Here is a 19542-nt window from a genome sequence, read left to right as displayed (position 1 = left end):
CTTGGGCAAAATGAAAGGAAAAGGGAAATAGGTTACCATAAATTCAGAATTTCGCTAAGTGGCGCATTTTTCAATTTCTTGGTACGTTTCTGACTGAATTTTGCAAAATTTAATCATAAGAAATAATTCGAGTCGTAGAATCGAAACATGAAAAAAAAATGGATGTGTTATTTCAGAAAAAAATCCGTTCTTGTGTTGGAATACCTATGTTAGGCCAGCGCTATATATAAATCTAATATATATCCAAAGTCGCGCTTTCGAGACATGAAAACCCAAATTAAATTTCATCAATCGACCTAGCAGAACGGGAGATGTAGAATTATCCCCTTCCTTTTTTGTGTGTATGTAGAGTGTACATTTCGCAAAAGTATTCAATTAAAGAATAACTATCAAGGATAATCAGGCCAAGCTTTGTCACAGGTTTGATGAAAAATATCCCTTAAACTGGAAACATAATTTCGTACCCTCATTCCCTACAATCATCAGAGCGGTGAAATTGTTGAGCGCTAGTAGTTCAACCTGGGTTCAGGTCCTGGTATACCAGAGAAGTGTCTGCGTGAGAGGTTTCGTGGTTTCTTCATGTCTAACGTAAATGTATAACACTAGCAGTTCAACCTGGATTCAGATCCTGGTATACGAGGAAAGTGACTGCGTGAGAGGTTTCGTGGTTTCTTCATGTCTAACGTAAATGTATGGATGGAAATATCAGAAAGCAATGACACGAAAATGAGCCCCGTTGTCTATCAATTGGAGGACCCAGTCACGACTGCTGAATTTGTAATTATCAAATTATGTCAAATTATGTTGAGAAAATGAAACTTAAGGTTTCAGAGCTTAAATTATGCATTCAATGTACTATACTTCATTCGTACCTTAATGCATAAATGTAGGAGTATTTTGGAAAACGACTCACTCAAACTATTTTTTCTCTTTAAATGTAGGTTTTAAATTTTACTTTAATTGAAAACTTTTGATAAAAAGAAATAGATTTTCTTTTTTTCCTTCCCTTTTTTTATTTTTATTTGAAATATTTAAGAGATCAGAGATTCGAAAGACTTGAGAATCTACTAGGAAGCGTTATACTTGCATCTTTTATCTGGAGTTAAGCATTTGAAATAAGAAAACATTTCAGTCCTTAGTAAAATAAAAGTAGTTAAGTATGGTTTAAAATACTTATTAAAAATACATGTTTGGCTATCTCCTTTGTGCATTTCGTTATAAATATAAAAGTTCCAAATCGTTTGAAATGTGTCTATTAAACTGTCATTATTTGATAGAACTTCAAGAATCACAAATAATTCATACTTACTAGAAGTGGTTTGATGTGGAATCCATATTTTTCAAACCCGTAGGCAAATGACCCATAAACGCCGTCATTGAGGTAGTAATAACGTTGCAAAGATTTGTTGAAACATTCTATAAAATAAAATATTCGTTTAGATAACGCATATACAGAGCATAAATTATTTCAATAAGCTTAATAGTATTTCTTAGGTTATATTGGCTAATATTAGTAAGCTTAACAGTATTAAGGCAACCTACAAATTACTCATTTTAGAGAAATATTTTAATAGATAATTTTTACTTTGCAACGGCATTGGTTGCAGAAATTGTATAAGGTATTTACTCCCTCCTTCCAGCATGCTTTCATGGATGGTGTAACGGTAGCACACTCGTCGTCTCGTATTCAAGAGGTCCAGGTTCGAGTCCCGGACAGGATATTGCTCATTTTTCGCGTTTCCTACTTCAAAAATAGTAATGACTCAATAGTGGGGACCGAACTAATAAAAAAAGGTGGTGGATGATGATTCTTCACCACCAGGATTTAGCTATTCCGTCCGCTAATGCCCAGTCGCCCTTCAAAAGGGGGACTATGTAAGGTATTTTCTCCCTCCTTTCTGCATGCCTTCGGAGTGTAACAGTAGCACATTCGGCGCGTATTCGAGAGGTTCAGGTTCGAGTCCCGGCGATGGCATTGCTCATTTTTCATGTCTTCTGCTTCAAAATAAACCTATTTTATATGCATTTATTATAAAAATAGTTATATTAGTATAAAATATCATAAATAAAAATGCTATTTTAGTACACTAAACACTACAAAATAATATTATTTAAAACTTATAAAGCGCGTGTTCATTTATAATGTTCTAGTAGTACTTCGTATAAACTTTCTTGTAGAACGTTTCATGAACGTTCCTACCCGGACATTCTTTAGACTTTACACGACAGTGTTAGTATTACTGGATTGGAAATGTTAATATCCGCTTGAGAACCGTAACAGGTGGACGCGATTCAGAGCGTTTCGACTGAATGTTTCTAACTCGTTCGTAAAACATTTTTATTGAATTTTTATGAACATTCAGGTATTAGTTGGGCAATCGTATAGGTGATAATTCTGTGAAAATTAAAGTTACATATATAATATTCTAAGAAATAAACAATATTACCACTGCTTCTTCCAATTTATACAAGTTATTGATAATTATAATTATCAAACTGGCACGTACTAGTCATTTGAGTGTTCTTTGATAAAAACATATTCTATGTCACTGATAAATTACTTGGACGTGTAAACAATATGTTATAAAGATAATTATAGATAATAAATCAACTTGTTCGCCAGCTAAGATTTACCCCAGTTAACATCCGCATGACCTTCAGGAAACACGAAATTCGTCTATTTCGAAATTAGTAACAGAACTACTAGTTGTTGAGGAAATTATGCAGATTTAGCAATCCTATCCAAATGATTCTGCGTTCCAACATATTTATTATTGGCAAATCATACACATAACAAAAATATATTCATTTTGCTGTAATTTTAATTTATAGTTGTTAAATTTTCCGTCGTCCTCGCCTATACAATGACTTTTATTAAAGTACCGTTTTAACAAAAGATATGAGTGAAACCTTTCACCGCTTTTTATAACAATTCTATGAAAACTGATGATATCGGAGTTGAAAATCTGACGATCTCGCAGAAATTTCTGATTAACTTTAATAGAATACTGTCAAATATATATATTTAAAGCTTTTAAAAGTTCCGAGGCAGGACTTCTATGAGCAATTCGTATAAATAGAGCAAAATGCCTGAAAACTTCTTTCGTAAAATTAGAGCACAAATTCACATTATTAGAACATTGGAATATTAGCCTGGAAAAGGTATTTTGCATTGAATGACTATAAACAACGTATCATATAGAAAGGCGCGTTATTATTTGTTGAAGTGCGAATACGTACGATTTGTTTTAACTTTTCAGCGTTCGTTACATAGATTGGTGGCAAATATTCATAAATAATAAAATATAATGGAAATAATAATGAATTATACAATAATGTATTTATTCTAACTTTTATTTGATCTAAATTAAATAATGCAAATACCATCATCTTCTGCATCTGTGTCTGTGCTTGTCCTTTTCCCTAAAATTTTAGTGCAGATAGTGTACGCAGAACATACCATGTAGCAGCCTGGCTCTGCAATTATTTTAACTCCACACCCTTCGGGAAAATGTTCGTCGAGGCTCAAATTTATATAGTAGCACATCTAGAAAAAGTAACGATATTACAGAATGATACACACAAGAAAGAAAAGGAACAAATTTGATAAAACTCTTTTGAAATAATCATCTGCTTTTTTTTTAGCTATGCTTTATGTGTCGTCGAGTGCATCACGAGTTGTAGCGTGGAGAGTCCTCGAGAGTACGTGGAGTTCCGAGAACGAAAAAACAGAGTCGGGAGCTGTAATCTAGTGCTCTGCCGTGAAGCTGTCTCCACAGTGATATCCTGATAAATTGGAGGCTGTTTCGCTGATCGTGTCAGCGTGTTTAGAGTAGTTCATTGAAGACTGTAAAAACGTGTTTTCGAGCTGTCCTTACAATACTGGCCAATAAAGTGTGTTATTTGATACTTTATCAAGTGTCGTCGTCATTCACTCCAAATCCACATGAATCCCGTACGAACGTGAAGGAAGAAAATAACGTAACAACTGGTGTCAGAAAATTAAACGTAACAAAATTGTGATCTTTTATTCAATAATAATTTCTGTTCTGTTTTTTCTAAAATAAATCCCCCCCATCAACTATGTATAATAATGCATACAGATTTTATCCCCATAATCAAAAAGAAATATTATAATTATTTATTAAAATACATTGTAAATAATTATACAACTATAATAATTATTATAGTAAATTATTAGAAATAATTATTAATAAATTTCACTTTTTCAATCTATATTAATGTACATATGTTTCAATCCAAAGATAAAAAAAGATATCTAATAATTATTAATTATATTATTAATACTATAATGTAATCAATAATTATTATATATCCTTTTTATCTTTGGCTTGAAATGTAGGTAATTATTATAAATAAATCGAATTACTTGAAAATTATTATAATCAATTATTATATTATAATTCATTGTAGTGAAAAGTATACAGTGAAATATAATGGTCAAATAATTAAAATGACAATTAATGTACAATAATAGCTATTTATTACACTTTATCATAAAATTATACGTATGTACCAAAATTAAGCTATGAAAACATTCATATTGTTATCAATATGTTAATAAGTACATAAATGCACAAAATTACACACAATCAAAAAGTTAATTACGAATCATGATCAGAATATTATCTTAGATTACTTAAAAGTAATTTTCTGCCTCCTTAAATCTGTGCTCTTTGAACGAAGTGAAAATAAAAAGGGTAAAAATAAGAATGGAAGAAATCCGTACTGCGTGATTCGTGTCTATCCACTCTGTTTCGTCAATAAATCAGTCCAGATGGCGCTCTTGTGTTTTTGTTCATGGTCGCGGAATGCGCGGTTAAACTATGTATGGCAGTGCAAGAGCCATCTATCGTTGGTTACTGGAATCGTTGAATTGCTGATGACGTAATGTCAAATTTACGTCATCTATCACTAGTGCTGAATGGTCGAAATCGATTACATTACCTGCTTACGTTTGTACAGTACTTCAGCTATTATAACAATGTATACTCGAGATCAGTGACTAAGAAGAGTGTATTTTCTGCTCTTCCGTAAGTGAGCCATTAGGCCTTTGTTTTTCGTTGCCAGTCTTTGGATCTACAAATATGGACTGCATAAACATAAAAAAAGCAACCTGCGACATGCTAGTGATTTAGTTATTATCGCTTGGCAACTCCGCTGGAAAAATTTATCATTACTTGTTTGATCAGCTTAAAACAATGTCTATAATCATTCTAATGATAATAAATCTGTATTTTTGAGTAAAAAGTAAGTTTCATACTTTATCAAAGATGTCCATGGTTCCGGTAGCACCGGGATAACCTCCTCCGATGTCGAGTAATGTAAAGTGAAATCCCAAATCTTCAGCTGTGTCAAAAACTTGTCTTGCCATTCCGATGGCTTTGGAAAACGCGGATGGCTGTTCACAAAGACTTCCTACATGGAAACTGAAAACAAAAGCGTATACCTATTTTAGCTTAGTTTGAAATGGATTATTAGCAAATGAGAGAAGCAAGGAATTAATAAGAGAATGTTTAGTAGCGCTACTACAGTAAACTCTTGCCCAATGCTGACTTGAGGAAAGCAATTTTGCATATACGTATTACATTAATTGTCTTCATTTAATTTCTCAAACGAGACAATTTCATTGATATTCGGTGCGGTGCGTCGGCTGTGGGTAGAAATTGTCAACAATTTTAAAGGATTTCCAGCGACTGAAAATAAAGCCAAGGAAATAGTACATATTGCGAAAAAGGAAAAGTCAAGGAAATATTCGAGAATGATGATCGGAAAAGGGCAAATAAAGGACTGGATGATCTTATAAACACTAGAAGACGGTGAAAATAGCGATAGTACAGAAGATAAACAGCCTTTAACGTACAAGAAGTTAAACTGCTTGTTAAAAAAGTCTCAGGAACTGTCTATTGACCCAAACGAAGAAAGAAGGCTCTTTACGACAGGTTGCGCGGTTCATCGATTTATTTTTAACTAGTAGTTAATTTTAAGTTGAAACATCTTCCTATCACTCTCTTCTCACCCACGCTTTTCATGCTAGAATGTAAAGGTAATAGCGAAAGTTTATTCCGATTACGGTAGAAGAAAGTGCTATTTAAGCAAGAGTTTCGTAATATTGGTTTCAGAGCGTGTCAGCCTATTTCAGGCCACGCTGCGATGTGATTATTAGCGACTTGATTTAGTGTAAATGAGTGTTTCTAGCCATTTCGCTTTATCTCGCCGGTTTTCTGCAAACCAGAGCGTTGCCTGCCCGTTAAATTACACTGTGTGTCGTTAGGTTAATCATTTTGCGTTTGTTCAACATTATGTATTTTTTGTTAAACCAGAAGTGCTTAGCTTGTGTAAGCCCAAGAGGGGTAAGTGTTAAGTTGAGTTGGAATAAAAGGGTCTTATACACCCTTCTTCTGACTTCTGCCTTGTTTGACAAAGCTATAAGAGAATTCTTCAATAGTACTTTTAAATTCCATAGTGTATGGTCCTTAAGAGACATAGACGTATATGTCTCATACACTGATTACTTGTTTCTTGTTTTTAAATACCTATTCTCCAGTTTTAAAATCCTGCTGGATTTAAATTGGAGGACAACTATTTTTTACTGCTTTTTTACCAATTTTAAAATCCTATTGCGGCTAACATTCAATGGCTGTTTAAATTCGTAACAAAACGGTATTTTCGAATCTTTTGAAGATAAAGAAAAGAAATCATTAAGAATGGCTACATGAAGTAGTTTTTTTGCTTAGCTTGTGTAAGCCCAAGAGGGGTAAGTGTTAAGTTGAGTTGGAATAAAAGGGTCTTATACACCCTTCTTCTGACTTCTGCCTTGTTTGACAAAGCTATAAGAGAATTCTTCAATAGTACTTTTAAATTCCATAGTGTATGGTCCTTAAGAGACATAGACGTATATGTCTCATACACTGATTACTTGTTTCTTGTTTTTAAATACCTATTCTCCAGTTTTAAAATCCTGCTGGATTTAAATTGGAGGACAACTATTTTTTACTGCTTTTTTACCAATTTTAAAATCCTATTGCGGCTAACATTCAATGGCTGTTTAAATTCGTAACAAAACGGTATTTTCGAATCTTTTGAAGATAAAGAAAAGAAATCATTAAGAATGGCTACATGAAGTAGTTTTTTTTTTTTTATCAAATTAGAACAAATTAGAAGAATTAGAAAAAAATCGTTGTCACCTACCTGACCCCAACGATGTTCATTTCCAGCTTTCTACCTAAGTGCAACAATTTCTCAGCTTGTTTCAACTCGCATCCAAATTTGTTGCTCAAGGGGAATCCTGCCGGTACGTTTGGTATTCTTATGCGGAGAACTAATCTGAAATTAAAAATGAAGTCATTTGAAAATTTGAATGTCTTTAGTAAATAATATTTTATTGGATGTTTTGCAATATATTCATATACATTTATAGTGCTTGATAGATTTGAAACTCAACCTCAAAATCTGAACATTTATACGCTTTTCCAATTGATAATAACTGCACAAATAAGAGCTTTAGTTGAAAAGAGAACACTAAGCCTTATGATGAAAAGGCGTGAACCCTTCCACTAGTCACCAAATCCTCACACATTAATTTTCAATTTGAATATTAGACAGTAGTGTTGAAAACTTTGGTTTTAAATTATCTTCTCTTGTAATTTTAGTTTAGTTTTACTTTAATGTGACACTTCAAGTAATCTGATTCGAATGTTCAGTTTTATGAGAAAACTAGCCTTCTTTAACTAACAGTTAAACATGGTTTTATACTCTGAAAATCAAAACTCGCAGAAACATAACAGCAAGAGTTTAATAGAAGAAACTAATGTCTTAAGTGATCATTCTGGCTGTTTTCTGAACTCATGGAACATCACTGGGCCAATCGGATTTACCGCTCCGGCTTCTGAAGCTCGGTCTCATCATTTGGTCACTCGGGATTGTGACTGCGGTTTCTAGAGCGAACACTACTTTTCCACTTGAAATTGCTGCTCCTGTTTCTGAGATAGACACCATGTTACCACTTTGGAGCACTGCCTCAGCTTTTAGAGTGGACATTACTTGGCCACTCGAGATTGCTATGCCGGCTTCTGAAGGAGAAATCACGTGGCTTCTTCGGATTGTTACTGCGCCTTCTGAAATGAACACGAGAGGGCGACTCGGGATTGCTTCTCCAGCTTCTAAAATGGAAATCACTTGGATGCTCCATATTGCCGACGCGGCTTCTGAAGTGAACACCACTGGCCACCCAGAACTATTGCTCAAGCTTCTGAAGCCAGTTGCCTATTTGCGATTGTGGCTACGACTTCTACACATTACTCAACTTCTAAACCTCTACTGTCAGATCACCTGCATCTCCTGAAGTGCCGCGGCTTAATAACCAGTTTTTGTACGAATAGTAGTGGACACTATTTGTAGAAAAAATAGGATATGCCAATTACCTTCGGTCAATATTTGACATCAGAAAATTTACGGAATATCGAAAATTTATTGATTAGAAGTAGTAAGTAATATTTTTAATTTTTCTTCTAACCACCAAAGGACCTAAAGCGGGATTTTATATTTTAAATGGCATTCATATATTACTTTAGATATCTTAAATTATTATGAATATTCAAGTTAAGAAAAGTTTAGCACATGCCAGATCCGAAATATACAATTTCAGAAAGGACCTGCTTAAGCTAGTATTTTGTTCTAAGCAACATGTTGTCCCTTTTAGGATTTCCCACCATTGCTCACTTTATTTTCATTAAAAAAACGAGATTTTGATGAATTGTTCAATGATGTAAAATGCTCTAAAATATAAGGCTAAAAAGTCTAGCGTCATAGGCCTAGGCTGTAATCAGGTAGATTTTAGACAATTACGGTAAATAAACCACTATCTATAGACTGCATCATTCTGTAATAATAATTCCCTTGTTTTACAAGCAAAATATATGTACTGCACTTCACCCACTTCTCATGGGCTACAGAGTACATATACATATTTCTGTTCTCATCATGGGATGATCCTTATCTCCATCAGAACAGATTTTATTCACTGTATCATTTCCTGTTTTCTAGCAGACGCATCCGTGGTCATAACATGTTTAAACGTCTGCATAATGGATTGTGCGAAAAGGAAAAATTCTTATCCCGAATGATGGTGCTAGGAGAAGCATTCTGGCACCTCGCCTTAGTGGCAGTACTCGAAAGCTATTCAGGGACGCGTTATCGAGGCATTTCTTCACGTTTGTGAAACACTTGTTGAATCACACGTGGACCTAATACACCTGTTATTGCTGCAAGTGGTGGTGTTGCTGATACACCTGGTATTCTTGCAAATGTTCGTTGATTGAGTCTTCGTCGCTGCGAAACGTGTATTGCATCTGCAGTCCAAAACTTCGAATACCTGCTTTGACAATTTCATTTAAAACATTATTATTGTTTGTAATTATTTGTGACCGAATTTGCATCTTTCTGTACAATTGTGCGCAGTATAATTTCTAATATCTAATGCTTTACAAGCATAGTGTATCTGCTTTTACATTGTATATCAATTCTGTAAGCATTATGTATATAAAAAGAGCTGCATATCTATTCAAATTAAATAAGTATTGTGTACCTGATATAATGTACTGCATAATGTATTTATTCTACAGCGTAAAGTTTCATCTGTAATTACTATATCATCTAATAACAAAATTTAATATTCTACAGTGTGCCTGCATGCTTTATGTATGTTTATATGCGCATTTTACGTGTGATATGTGATCTATATGCGTCTTTAGTGTAAGTGTATACTTTATATTAGCTTAATTATGTTTCATTATAAGTATGTGTTTTACTTTTATAAGGTATGTGCAAACTAGTATCTGATTTCTATTATTATATAATGTGCTTACATGTTTTATATGTGTTATATATGTGCTTTTATATGTGTTTTACAAGTGTTTTGTATGTATTTTTATATGTGCAAGTGTATGTACTTGTATGTGTATGTATATGCTGTAATTAGTGTTTAACAGTGTCTAACAAACCAAGATGTAACAAATCATTCGCCTATCGATCAAAACTAATGTATTCCTAAGACGCCTCTGTATGGCCATGTACAATTACGTAAAATTCTTCAATAAACTCCCGAGGTGGCCTCATGAGGCTCCTGGGAGTTGCTGCCACTAGATAGGGGAGGGCGCGGGACATATGCCTGTTTACCTCTGTTAAACATCAGACGTCCCCGTCCTCCGTCACCTGTCACCTGTCTTTGTAGGGCTGTAGCGGGTCGGGGTTGCGCTTCAGATAATATATTCCCATAACATTATTTCCTGATATCTTATTACGGACCTCTATGCAGAACAATTTCAGAACAATAGTTATGAAACACACTTATAACCTGCTTCCCAAAGCAAAACGAATTCCAGCATGTTAATTTTGAAACGCCAGAAAAATGGTACTATATAGGAATATTCCTCAAACGAAAAAACCTTAAGCTTTCAACATAAGAACACACATTGCACAGAAGAAAATAATTACCTGGCATGGGGAAAGACACGTTTGATTTTCATGAGTTCTTGTTCACTGTCAAATGTCATAATATCTACGTTCATGGATGCGGCGTATCTGAGAAATGAAACTGATTTGAAAGGATGGGCGTAGATGACATCAGATGAATTTGCTCCGGCGGAAAGGACGGCATCTATTTCACCCTGGAAATTCAAAATGAGACATTCATTAATTATTCCTTTTCATTCAAGTCATTTCTAGGCTCCCCCTTAATCTACAATTATTCTTTTAAGCGCAATAATTTCTTTTCCTAGAGAAATAACATGAAGTTTTGAAAGCATCTCTGCGTAAAAGTCTTACCTATATCTAAACTAGTTCTTATGGTTAAAAATCGGCGATCGTTAAGGTTAAAAAAACTAACGCATTTTGTTTTTATGTTAAGTCTTTATGGAAAATGGTATAATCGAAATATGATGCTATCATGATTTGGCATTTTCAGATCGAGTTAGGTACTTTTAAAATCTATGTGAGAAGTTGGAAAGTCTGAGAATATCAGAGACATTTGATAGAGTCCTCGTTTTCTGACATAGAATATAGCGCTGCACTCGGTTTTAAAAATGTTGGAGGGAAAATGTTGCATCTGCATTTAAATTTCGTCTTTACAAAACTATGCTGAAAAAAGTGAAACTCCTTTGCACGCAAAGTAAATTTCCAATTTGGATAGACGATAATGTTATTCTAAACGATGAAGCGATTTTCGTGTTCCATAAGATGGATAATTTTTTAATTTATGCAAATAATTTTGCCTATTTGTCTGTATTTTCGTATTTACGCATTTTTCTACTGTTTCACACTTTTATTTATTTAATTAAAATTTTCCTTCTTAAATCATTCATGCATTTCTATTCATTCATTCATTTCATTCTTCATTTCTTAAATTGTGCGTTTATATATTTTATCAAATCTTTTATTCATTGCCCTTCTCTCTCAACAGATTTAAATTCATATAATATTTTTAGAGTTCTTAATTCTGGTTTGGTTTATTTTATTAGGGCAAGCACACTGGGGTTGTCTACGTGAGGGGAGGAATGCTTCCGTTAAAGACTTTCTAAGGGAAACTAGCTTGTATCCGCGTTACACACGAATCACCGGTTACGCCCATGCAGCCAACCCATTTGCTTCTATCGAAACCCAGTTTAAATAATTAGTGTTTAATAATTTTCCTCTTTATCACTTGTGAACTCTTTTAATTCGGAATGGATTAACTTTTTAATTATGAATAGCATACGAAGAATACAATATAAACCAAAGACTCGCTATCGGACTTCCGAAAGATTTGGCGATTTCTCGGTAATTTTGATATCAGTACGAAAAATTCTAGAAACCTGTAATTAACAACTGATGGTGATCTTTCTTGAAGTTTCCGGTAATGTCTTTTCCTCGTCTTTGACAGTGATATAAAAAGGAAGCTGCACTGAACTGAAATAATATTCATGGTATCATTCTTCATGTGGTATAGTTACTGAAAGGTTCTTGGCGAATTCTTAGTATATAATTAAAGGAATGATATTTTGAATATTGGTAAATGCCATACATCTTCTTGTACATCCACACAATAAAAGTTTATATTAGGCACAATTTTGTTGAGCTTTACTGATTTAGAAACCATATGATGTTTCCCTAAAGAACCTCTGAACGACGTCATTCTAGTTCAGTCCATCTTAAGGGCTTACGTAATGTTGACAACGTAGCTAATTCGGAACCTGAACTCAAAATTTCGAGAACTGAAACCTTGCTAACCTAAACCAAAACCTTCTCTTGGTAAGTCTCCATACTGTATTAACTGTGCACTTTAGTTTCAGCTTTCCTGCAACGAAGATACTATTTCACCCTGTACTCTTTGTCTTGTGCTAACTAAACCATTATCTAGAATGCGATATTTTATATAAAAATTGGGGCTTTCTTTCTGAATATGTGTGATGAAGAGTATGTTTCGTTAAATAGTTCGTGTCCATAAATAAAAATTATATTCGATTCGGCTACGTCTGTCTACAAGTGTCTTCGAGTCTCACCTTTCTAATTACGCAGTAAAACTTATATAAGTTATATCGCAGAGAACCACTGCCAATCCATTGCAGCTTTCTTCTAAGTCATCTTACCACATTCATGTAAAGAGTTGACTATTTTTGGGGTAAGACTGGACAGTCGGAAGCGGTTTCAGGGAATGTTACATGAAACTTTTAATAGACAATTACACTGCATATCGTAACGCGACTGCAATGGTGTTGACGTTTGTGAAAAACAAAGGCGAGAGAGGAATCGATTATCCTACAAACATCAGAGACGTTCGAACAAGTTAAAAAATTAATTTTAATCTGAATAGCAAAAGAAGATTTATATACACTACCATATTCAGTGCTTCATTTATGTATAGTATATACTTCACCCACTGCATCTGCATATTACTAGTAAACGGTGTCATAATAATAACAAGAAAATTGTTTTTAACACGTTCACTGCCAAACGCGAGTTATCACGTAGGCCGAAATTTGTGTTTAAGCACCAGCTACGAGTTAATTCGTATAATGTTTTTGTTTTACCTCCGCCACATACGATCAAACTCGTTGTATTTTCATGTTCTTTGAGGTATCTGACTTTAAGGATTAGGAAAAAACAGTGCAATTTGGAGCAATTCAAGAGATTTATTGTAATTAATATAAGTAAATAACATAGAAACTGTAAAGATAATCTTTGTTATAATAATTGTAAAATATATTCAAAATTTGTTATAAGCATCCAACTACGAATATACTCGTTACGAGAACACTCGTAATCGATGCTGTCATAAAATGTTTCATCGTAAAGCCCGATTACGATTAAATTCGTATAATTAATAAAGCAATTAAAACTTATTTAAATTCATTATCTTTCTCATAAATACATGTTTTGTATTTTTATTTTATAATTAATTAATTAAATTTGTTGGCTTGATGGAACTGTTTTTGAAAATGTTTCTTGGCAGCGAGCGTGTTAAGAACGGATTAATTATTTTTTAACACATCCGAAAGAATTTCCCATCTATTCTTATAAGAAAGTTCATTTGGTATAGGTCCAAGGACATGGCACGAATTAATGATTAATGACGTATATACTGAAGTATCATTGTATTTCTTCGGAAGAAAAGGAAATGTTGAGGGATGAGTACAATATCTTAGTCATTGATATGAATAATTTCATTTAAATTTAAAATGAAAAGATTTTACTTACTTTACTAGCACAGTCAAAACGCATTCCAAGGGAAACCATGAGGCGTAGAAGCACTGGATCAGAGTTGCATTTGACAGCTGATACGTGAAATTAAAATAAATAAATAAAACAATTACACAGTTCCTCAATAAATATGAGCAAGAACGAAAACGGATTTTTTAATAAAAGGATTAAAAAAAATAAATAAATATAGAAAGTAGTAAAAATTACATAAACATAACTGATAAATCTTTATGTATAGAAAAAGAAGCATTTTTTATTTTACCGTAAAAAGGCTCTACTCTTGGTAACTTTGCTTTCCAATATCGGCATTTATACACAACATCTGAAAAGTCGGCGACGTAGAAAGGGAGATCGTTTCCCTGAAAAAAAAATAAATTAGCTTCGGAAATATTTCCTACGTAAATCAACAGACATTAATAATGTTAAAATAGGTTATCGGATGAGGTTTTTAACAATAGCATATCTCGATTATGTGAGAGAGAGTTATCTATAACATAATACATAATATAAATTGAGTTGTTTGGTTCAGTTGATTACGGCAAATCACACTAAGGTTCTCTGCCTAAGGGAAGGGATGCCTTCGAGGAGAACTTTCTAAGGGTAGGGTTTCTAAAGCTCGTATACACGTTACTCATGGCGAAAACCACGGAAACCCCCATGCAGCCAGGGCGTTTACCTGGAATCGAGCCCAAGTAATCAATAGTTCTCAAGATTGTAAGATGCAGCTTTATTTTGAGAGTTTTCCTTTGATATATATATAAAAGGAGAACTCTCTCTGTTCATTGCGTTCAGTACCAAACTTGAGCGCGATACCTAATTGCAGCTCCCTGGTGTTTGGAAGCGAAAACGATCGCTGTCTACATTGGGGGAGAGAAATGTTGTTCTCCGTGTGCATAGAGCGACCTGTTTTTCGTTTGAAATGATAGAAAACTGCACAACTTCGTTATTACGCGCATTAACATGACATATACTATCATTGCGCAGCCATTTATGCAACCGAATAAATAGATTACAGTCCGAAAGTTTCCGAGCGGTAAAGTCGTTGAACACCAGTAGTTCGATCTAGGTTCGAATCCCGGCGAACGGCTCGGCATACGATTCAGTTTCTCTTAAAAGTCACCCAGAAAAGCATCCTTTCTGTTAGGCGGATAGCTTATATGTGCTTTGCGATATTCAAATAACTTATCTAAGGCTGGATCTATTTTTAACTCAGCATTGCTATCGTCGACTGTTAGATAGAAGAGAAATAAACGACTGCTTATAACAGAAAACAACCTAAAAGGAAATATTATTGAAACACTTGCAGTAACGCCGACGTAACAATATCGATAATGGTTGTGGACGCGTTCGAATAAACATCGAGAAGTAAAGCGCTGAGTACGGTATGTACTTTTGTACGTTGTATTCCAGGTTGAAGAATTAGTTTTCTAATGGCGCTCTCTCTTAATAGACGATTGTCATAACATCGCTATCACAGGATGTGCTCTATAATGTAATTACATATCTGGATCGCCCTAGTGTTGAGTAAAATTGTAACAACCTTTCATTCTGAAAACCACTTTTATTAGGATTATCCAGATAATTAGTTTGTTATTTTTTATAATTTTAAAATTTATCTCTTATTTCTAACTAGAACTCATCATATAATGTATCTTTTGTACGCTTTATTCTAATCAGAAAGCTCATTTTGTATTTCAATTACACTCCGACAGTTCATTAACCTGCGCTTGATTTAAAGTAATAATACTAGCGATTTTTTTATTAGATGTTGCAAGTAAAGAAGATGTGATTGCTTCTGAAATTATTCCAATGATAACAACGAAAAATTGAATGCATTCTCTTTTCCGGTTCTTAAGATAGGTTTGTAGTTTGTATGTTACAGAAAGTTTCTCTTTTATCTGGAAATAACGTAAAAGAATAGGATTACATTTTACGTTCACTTTTCTGATAAATGCTTCTGTTATCTCTTTTTTCACGTAATCAAAATAGAAAGAGTAGAGAGGAAAATGTAAGTAAAAAGTGCGTTGTTTCATTCAGTTCAGGCATTTTAGCTCTCGAATTAAGTTTTCGAATTAATTTTTGATTACTTAGAAATATACCCTCCAGTTTCAGAGCTGTTTTAGGTCCACTGACAGCAGAAAATTCAAACCCACTTTGATTCTCTTCTGACTGGCTGGCTTTATTCGTGTTTTCACGGTTTTTGCATGTGTAAGGTAAAAAGATGACGTTTTCCTTTAGAATGGTTTCCAAGGTATCGCCTAAACGGGACAGTGGTTAGTGAATCTGACTACCGTAATGAAGGGCTCGGGTACGACTCCCGAGAAAGACATGGATGTTTGTAAATGTATAGTGTCTGTGCGGCATAGGGGCACACTAAATATGAGGCGAGCCGAAAGTCCTATCTAAAGGTTGATGGTAAGGAAAGAGGGTGGAAGGCCTTCGGTCCTGTCCCCGGGGTGCTCTCTCTCTAAACTGGGGGCAGAACTCAGTTAAAGTCGGCGGACTCAAGTCACCGTCCCGACGGATAATTTCAATGCATTAAATAACGCTTTCCTATTTATTCTCTCCAATTTAAATACTATTTTCTAGAAGTTAGTTACAAGAGCCAATAGATTTTTTTTTTTAATCCAAAGGGGTTTTGTCCCTGAAGGACTATTATCTTCGTTTTGCGATTTTGCGTTGGTTCACTATAAATGCCCGTTTCACTTTTCAAACTGTTGCCACCAAATGTTAGAGTCCTGCATTATATTTGAAGAAATTAAATAATAAAAAAGCTGCATAAATGCATATATATTTCTCACACTGTGATAAAACAACGGTACATAGAGCCGTCGAATTTTGAATGACGTAATCCTATTGCGAATATGGGCATGTGGAAGCATAAATTTGAAATTTGGATTTTGTTCTATTATAAATTTAATCTGATTATTTAAAATCTGAAACCTTTTAGATTTTTTAAAAATTTTTCTTTTTTTTTTTTTTTTTTTTTTTTTTTTTTTTAAAGCCCCAAGTAGCATTAGCCCGGAAGGGCTATTAGTCTTGAAACGGCATTTTGCGTCGAATCGCTACAAACGGCTGTATCACTTTTCAAATTGTTGCCACCAAATAAATTCGTTTTTATTTAAATCAATCTGATTAAAAAGTTTAAAAAAATTACCCTTATTAATTGTGTGAATTCCTTTTAAAGAGTTTAGTTTGTTAATTCATAAATAAAGAAATTATGTAATGAAGAATCTGCACGAATGTATGTATGTTTTTCGCATTGTGAAAAACAAAGATACCAGGATCATCAAATTCTGTATAACATAGTCCTCCACCCGAATATGGACACCTGGAATCCAGAATCTTGAATTTCTTATTTGTTTTATTATCTATTTCACATTTTTTAAACTTTAACGAATTATGGATCAACATACTCTACGATTTCAAAGCAAGCAAGGGCAACACAATGTACGGAAAAAGTATTTTTGTCTCCAGCGCGTTGAATTGTCTTTCGGAAATAACATAGAAAGATATGCTGTTTTTAAATACTTTTAGCAAAAACGACGTTAGCCGAATTACTCTGGAACCGTGTCTGTGGGGTACATGGAAAAAAAACCGCGCTTTGTAAAGTAATCTGAGCCCACCAGCGGCCGAGCGGTAAAGTCGCTGAACACTGGTAGTTCGGTCCGAGGTTTGAATCCCGCGAACGGGCTGGCTGTATGGGCGTTTTCGTGGTTTTCCCCATGTGTAACGTGTATACGAGCCAGTTTCCCTTAGAAAGTCCTCCACGAAGGAATCCCTCCCTCTTAGGCAGATAGCCCTCGAGGCTTTGCCATAATCACACACACACACACACACATGTAAAGTAATCTAAAATCTGAAAGCTTATACGAAGTAAAGAAAGCATTGTAATCGCGAAAAAGTTCGGAAATCATATTTCAAGGAAAATATCAGCTACTCTTGAAACCTTTTAAATGATGTTTTTGCGTGACATCTGTACATACAGACAGAATAAAGGAATATTTTTGCCAAAAAGAATTGTAAATTGGCTTTACAGTGGATTCAGAAGAGATTTTTTTTCTTGACGTTTGTACGTTTGTAATCACGTATGTATGTATCTCGCATAACTCAAGAACAAGTAGCCGTAGACATTAGAAATTTTGCATGTGGAACTGATATAGCATGCAGTTGTGCATCTCCCTTTTTTGTTGCAATCAGCGTCATCAATCATATATCTACTATATTGAATTGTGTGTTTTTTATTCCAGTTAAGGTTTTTATGTCTTTAGTTAACCTGCTTGCAATTGTTGTAGAATTACGTTCAATTTAAAAGTTTAAGTGGAGAGTTAAACCTAACGAACGGTTTTTTTGTTTACATTTTAACCTCACTAGAATAGTGAATTAAGTCAGTTCTGCACCTTCAGTATATTTTTGCCGAGTGCGTTCAAAAGTAAACTTTCAGTTTTGTGCATAGAAAAATCTGCCTTTTTGCCCGCTGGCCGAACTGCTTGTTTTTGCGTAGAAACTCTTAATTTTAATTTTAGAAATTGTTGATTTTTAATATGTTTTAACTTTATTTGATGTTTTATGTTTTTTTGCCTTTTACAATTTTTAATTAAGGTATTTTGAGCTTTTATGTTTTTTTTTTTTTTTTTTTTTTTTTTTTTTTTTGACGCGAAGAACTGAATTAATTGAGTGAGAAATATTTCTCTAATGAAATTTGAGGCAATAAGTTTAAAGGAAAATGCTTAAGTTTAAAGGAGTTATGTTTAAAGAAAATAAGTTTCAAGTTTCGAGGAAATGCAGTATAAAATGTGTATAATTTAAAAGGCCATACAAAGAAGGCATGGTATGTCCACATCAGATTTCTTTTAGTTAGGTTATCCGAGTCCTGCAAAGCCATGGGAGCGATCTGCCTAAAAAGAGGGATACCTTCGTGGTGGACATTTTAAAGAAAACTGGCTCCTATCCACGCTACAGTTCGTGTACCTTACTTTAAACCGTATTATTACTCTCAACGCATTTTCATTATTCTAGTATTAGCGCATTTAAACTTGGCAAACAATTTTCAAGTCCTCATCGAAAGAATACAATTTCTTGACATATAATTTACTTTATTTATGTTTATTAAGTTTCAACTTTATTATGCATTTTCCATATAGTAAATAACATTTTCATGTTTGTTTTGCTTAGATAACAATCTAAGTCGTGCAAAAGCGCTTATTCTTCTATTTCCAGCCAAAAGTCTCAGAGAACAACGCCAACCTAGAGGTAAACACATCTAGCGGTTGATGCCTCAAAAACCATCAGCGATGTCTGATGTCCGATCCACGCAACACATGCAGCTAGCCATGCAGCTAGCCCGTTCGCTTGGCATCTAAAGGAAACCAAAGCGAACTACCAGCATTCAGCTGTCTTAATGGTTTCTTGGTGGAGCATTATATTTATTTTTTTAATTGTAAAGAGAGGAAATGTACAATTAAATTGCAGAGCAAATCAATACATATTTCAGCCAGAAGAAAGTAATTAAGGAACAAAATCTTACCATTTTGTTAATGCAACTTCTGATGACATCATTAATAGCCTGTGCTTTAACTTCGGACATTCTTCTTTCAAAACGTGGATTCCCTAAAAAAATAAATAAATAAATAAATAAAATAAAAAAAAAAAAATTAATAAATAAATAAAATAAAATAAAAAAAAAAATCTGAAATGTTCAGATTTTAAATTACGTCCAAAGGGGCGTTTTTTTAACGTTTTGAGTGTTACCTTTATTTATTAAATATCATGTTCTTTGCACTTAAA

General features: G+C 33.9%; 1 protein-coding gene across 2 annotated transcripts in view; it reads right to left on the bottom strand.

Moving 5' to 3' along the window:
• LOC118192181 (ornithine decarboxylase 1-like) overlaps positions 1-19542 on the bottom strand; it is a 77475-nt gene that overhangs the window by 3522 nt on the left and 54411 nt on the right. For both annotated transcript variants that reach the window (XM_085819897.1, XM_035363086.2), the window contains exons 2-9: positions 19283-19365; positions 14018-14114; positions 13753-13829; positions 10516-10688; positions 7213-7347; positions 5285-5450; positions 3385-3547; positions 1310-1416 (exon numbers count right to left, since the gene is read on the bottom strand). In XM_085819897.1, coding sequence (XP_085676023.1) covers positions 1310-1416; positions 3385-3547; positions 5285-5450; positions 7213-7347; positions 10516-10688; positions 13753-13829; positions 14018-14114; positions 19283-19342 — 978 coding nt within the window. In that variant the 5' untranslated portion in view covers positions 19343-19365. The remainder of the gene's footprint in view (positions 1-1309; positions 1417-3384; positions 3548-5284; positions 5451-7212; positions 7348-10515; positions 10689-13752; positions 13830-14017; positions 14115-19282; positions 19366-19542) is intronic.

Source organism: Stegodyphus dumicola, chromosome 7 (genome assembly GCF_044657685.1).
Source record: "Stegodyphus dumicola isolate Sdum_Otavi_A_Nest chromosome 7, ASM4465768v1".
Taxonomy (NCBI): domain Eukaryota; kingdom Metazoa; phylum Arthropoda; class Arachnida; order Araneae; family Eresidae; genus Stegodyphus; species Stegodyphus dumicola.
This window is presented reverse-complemented; position numbering and strand designations above follow the sequence as displayed.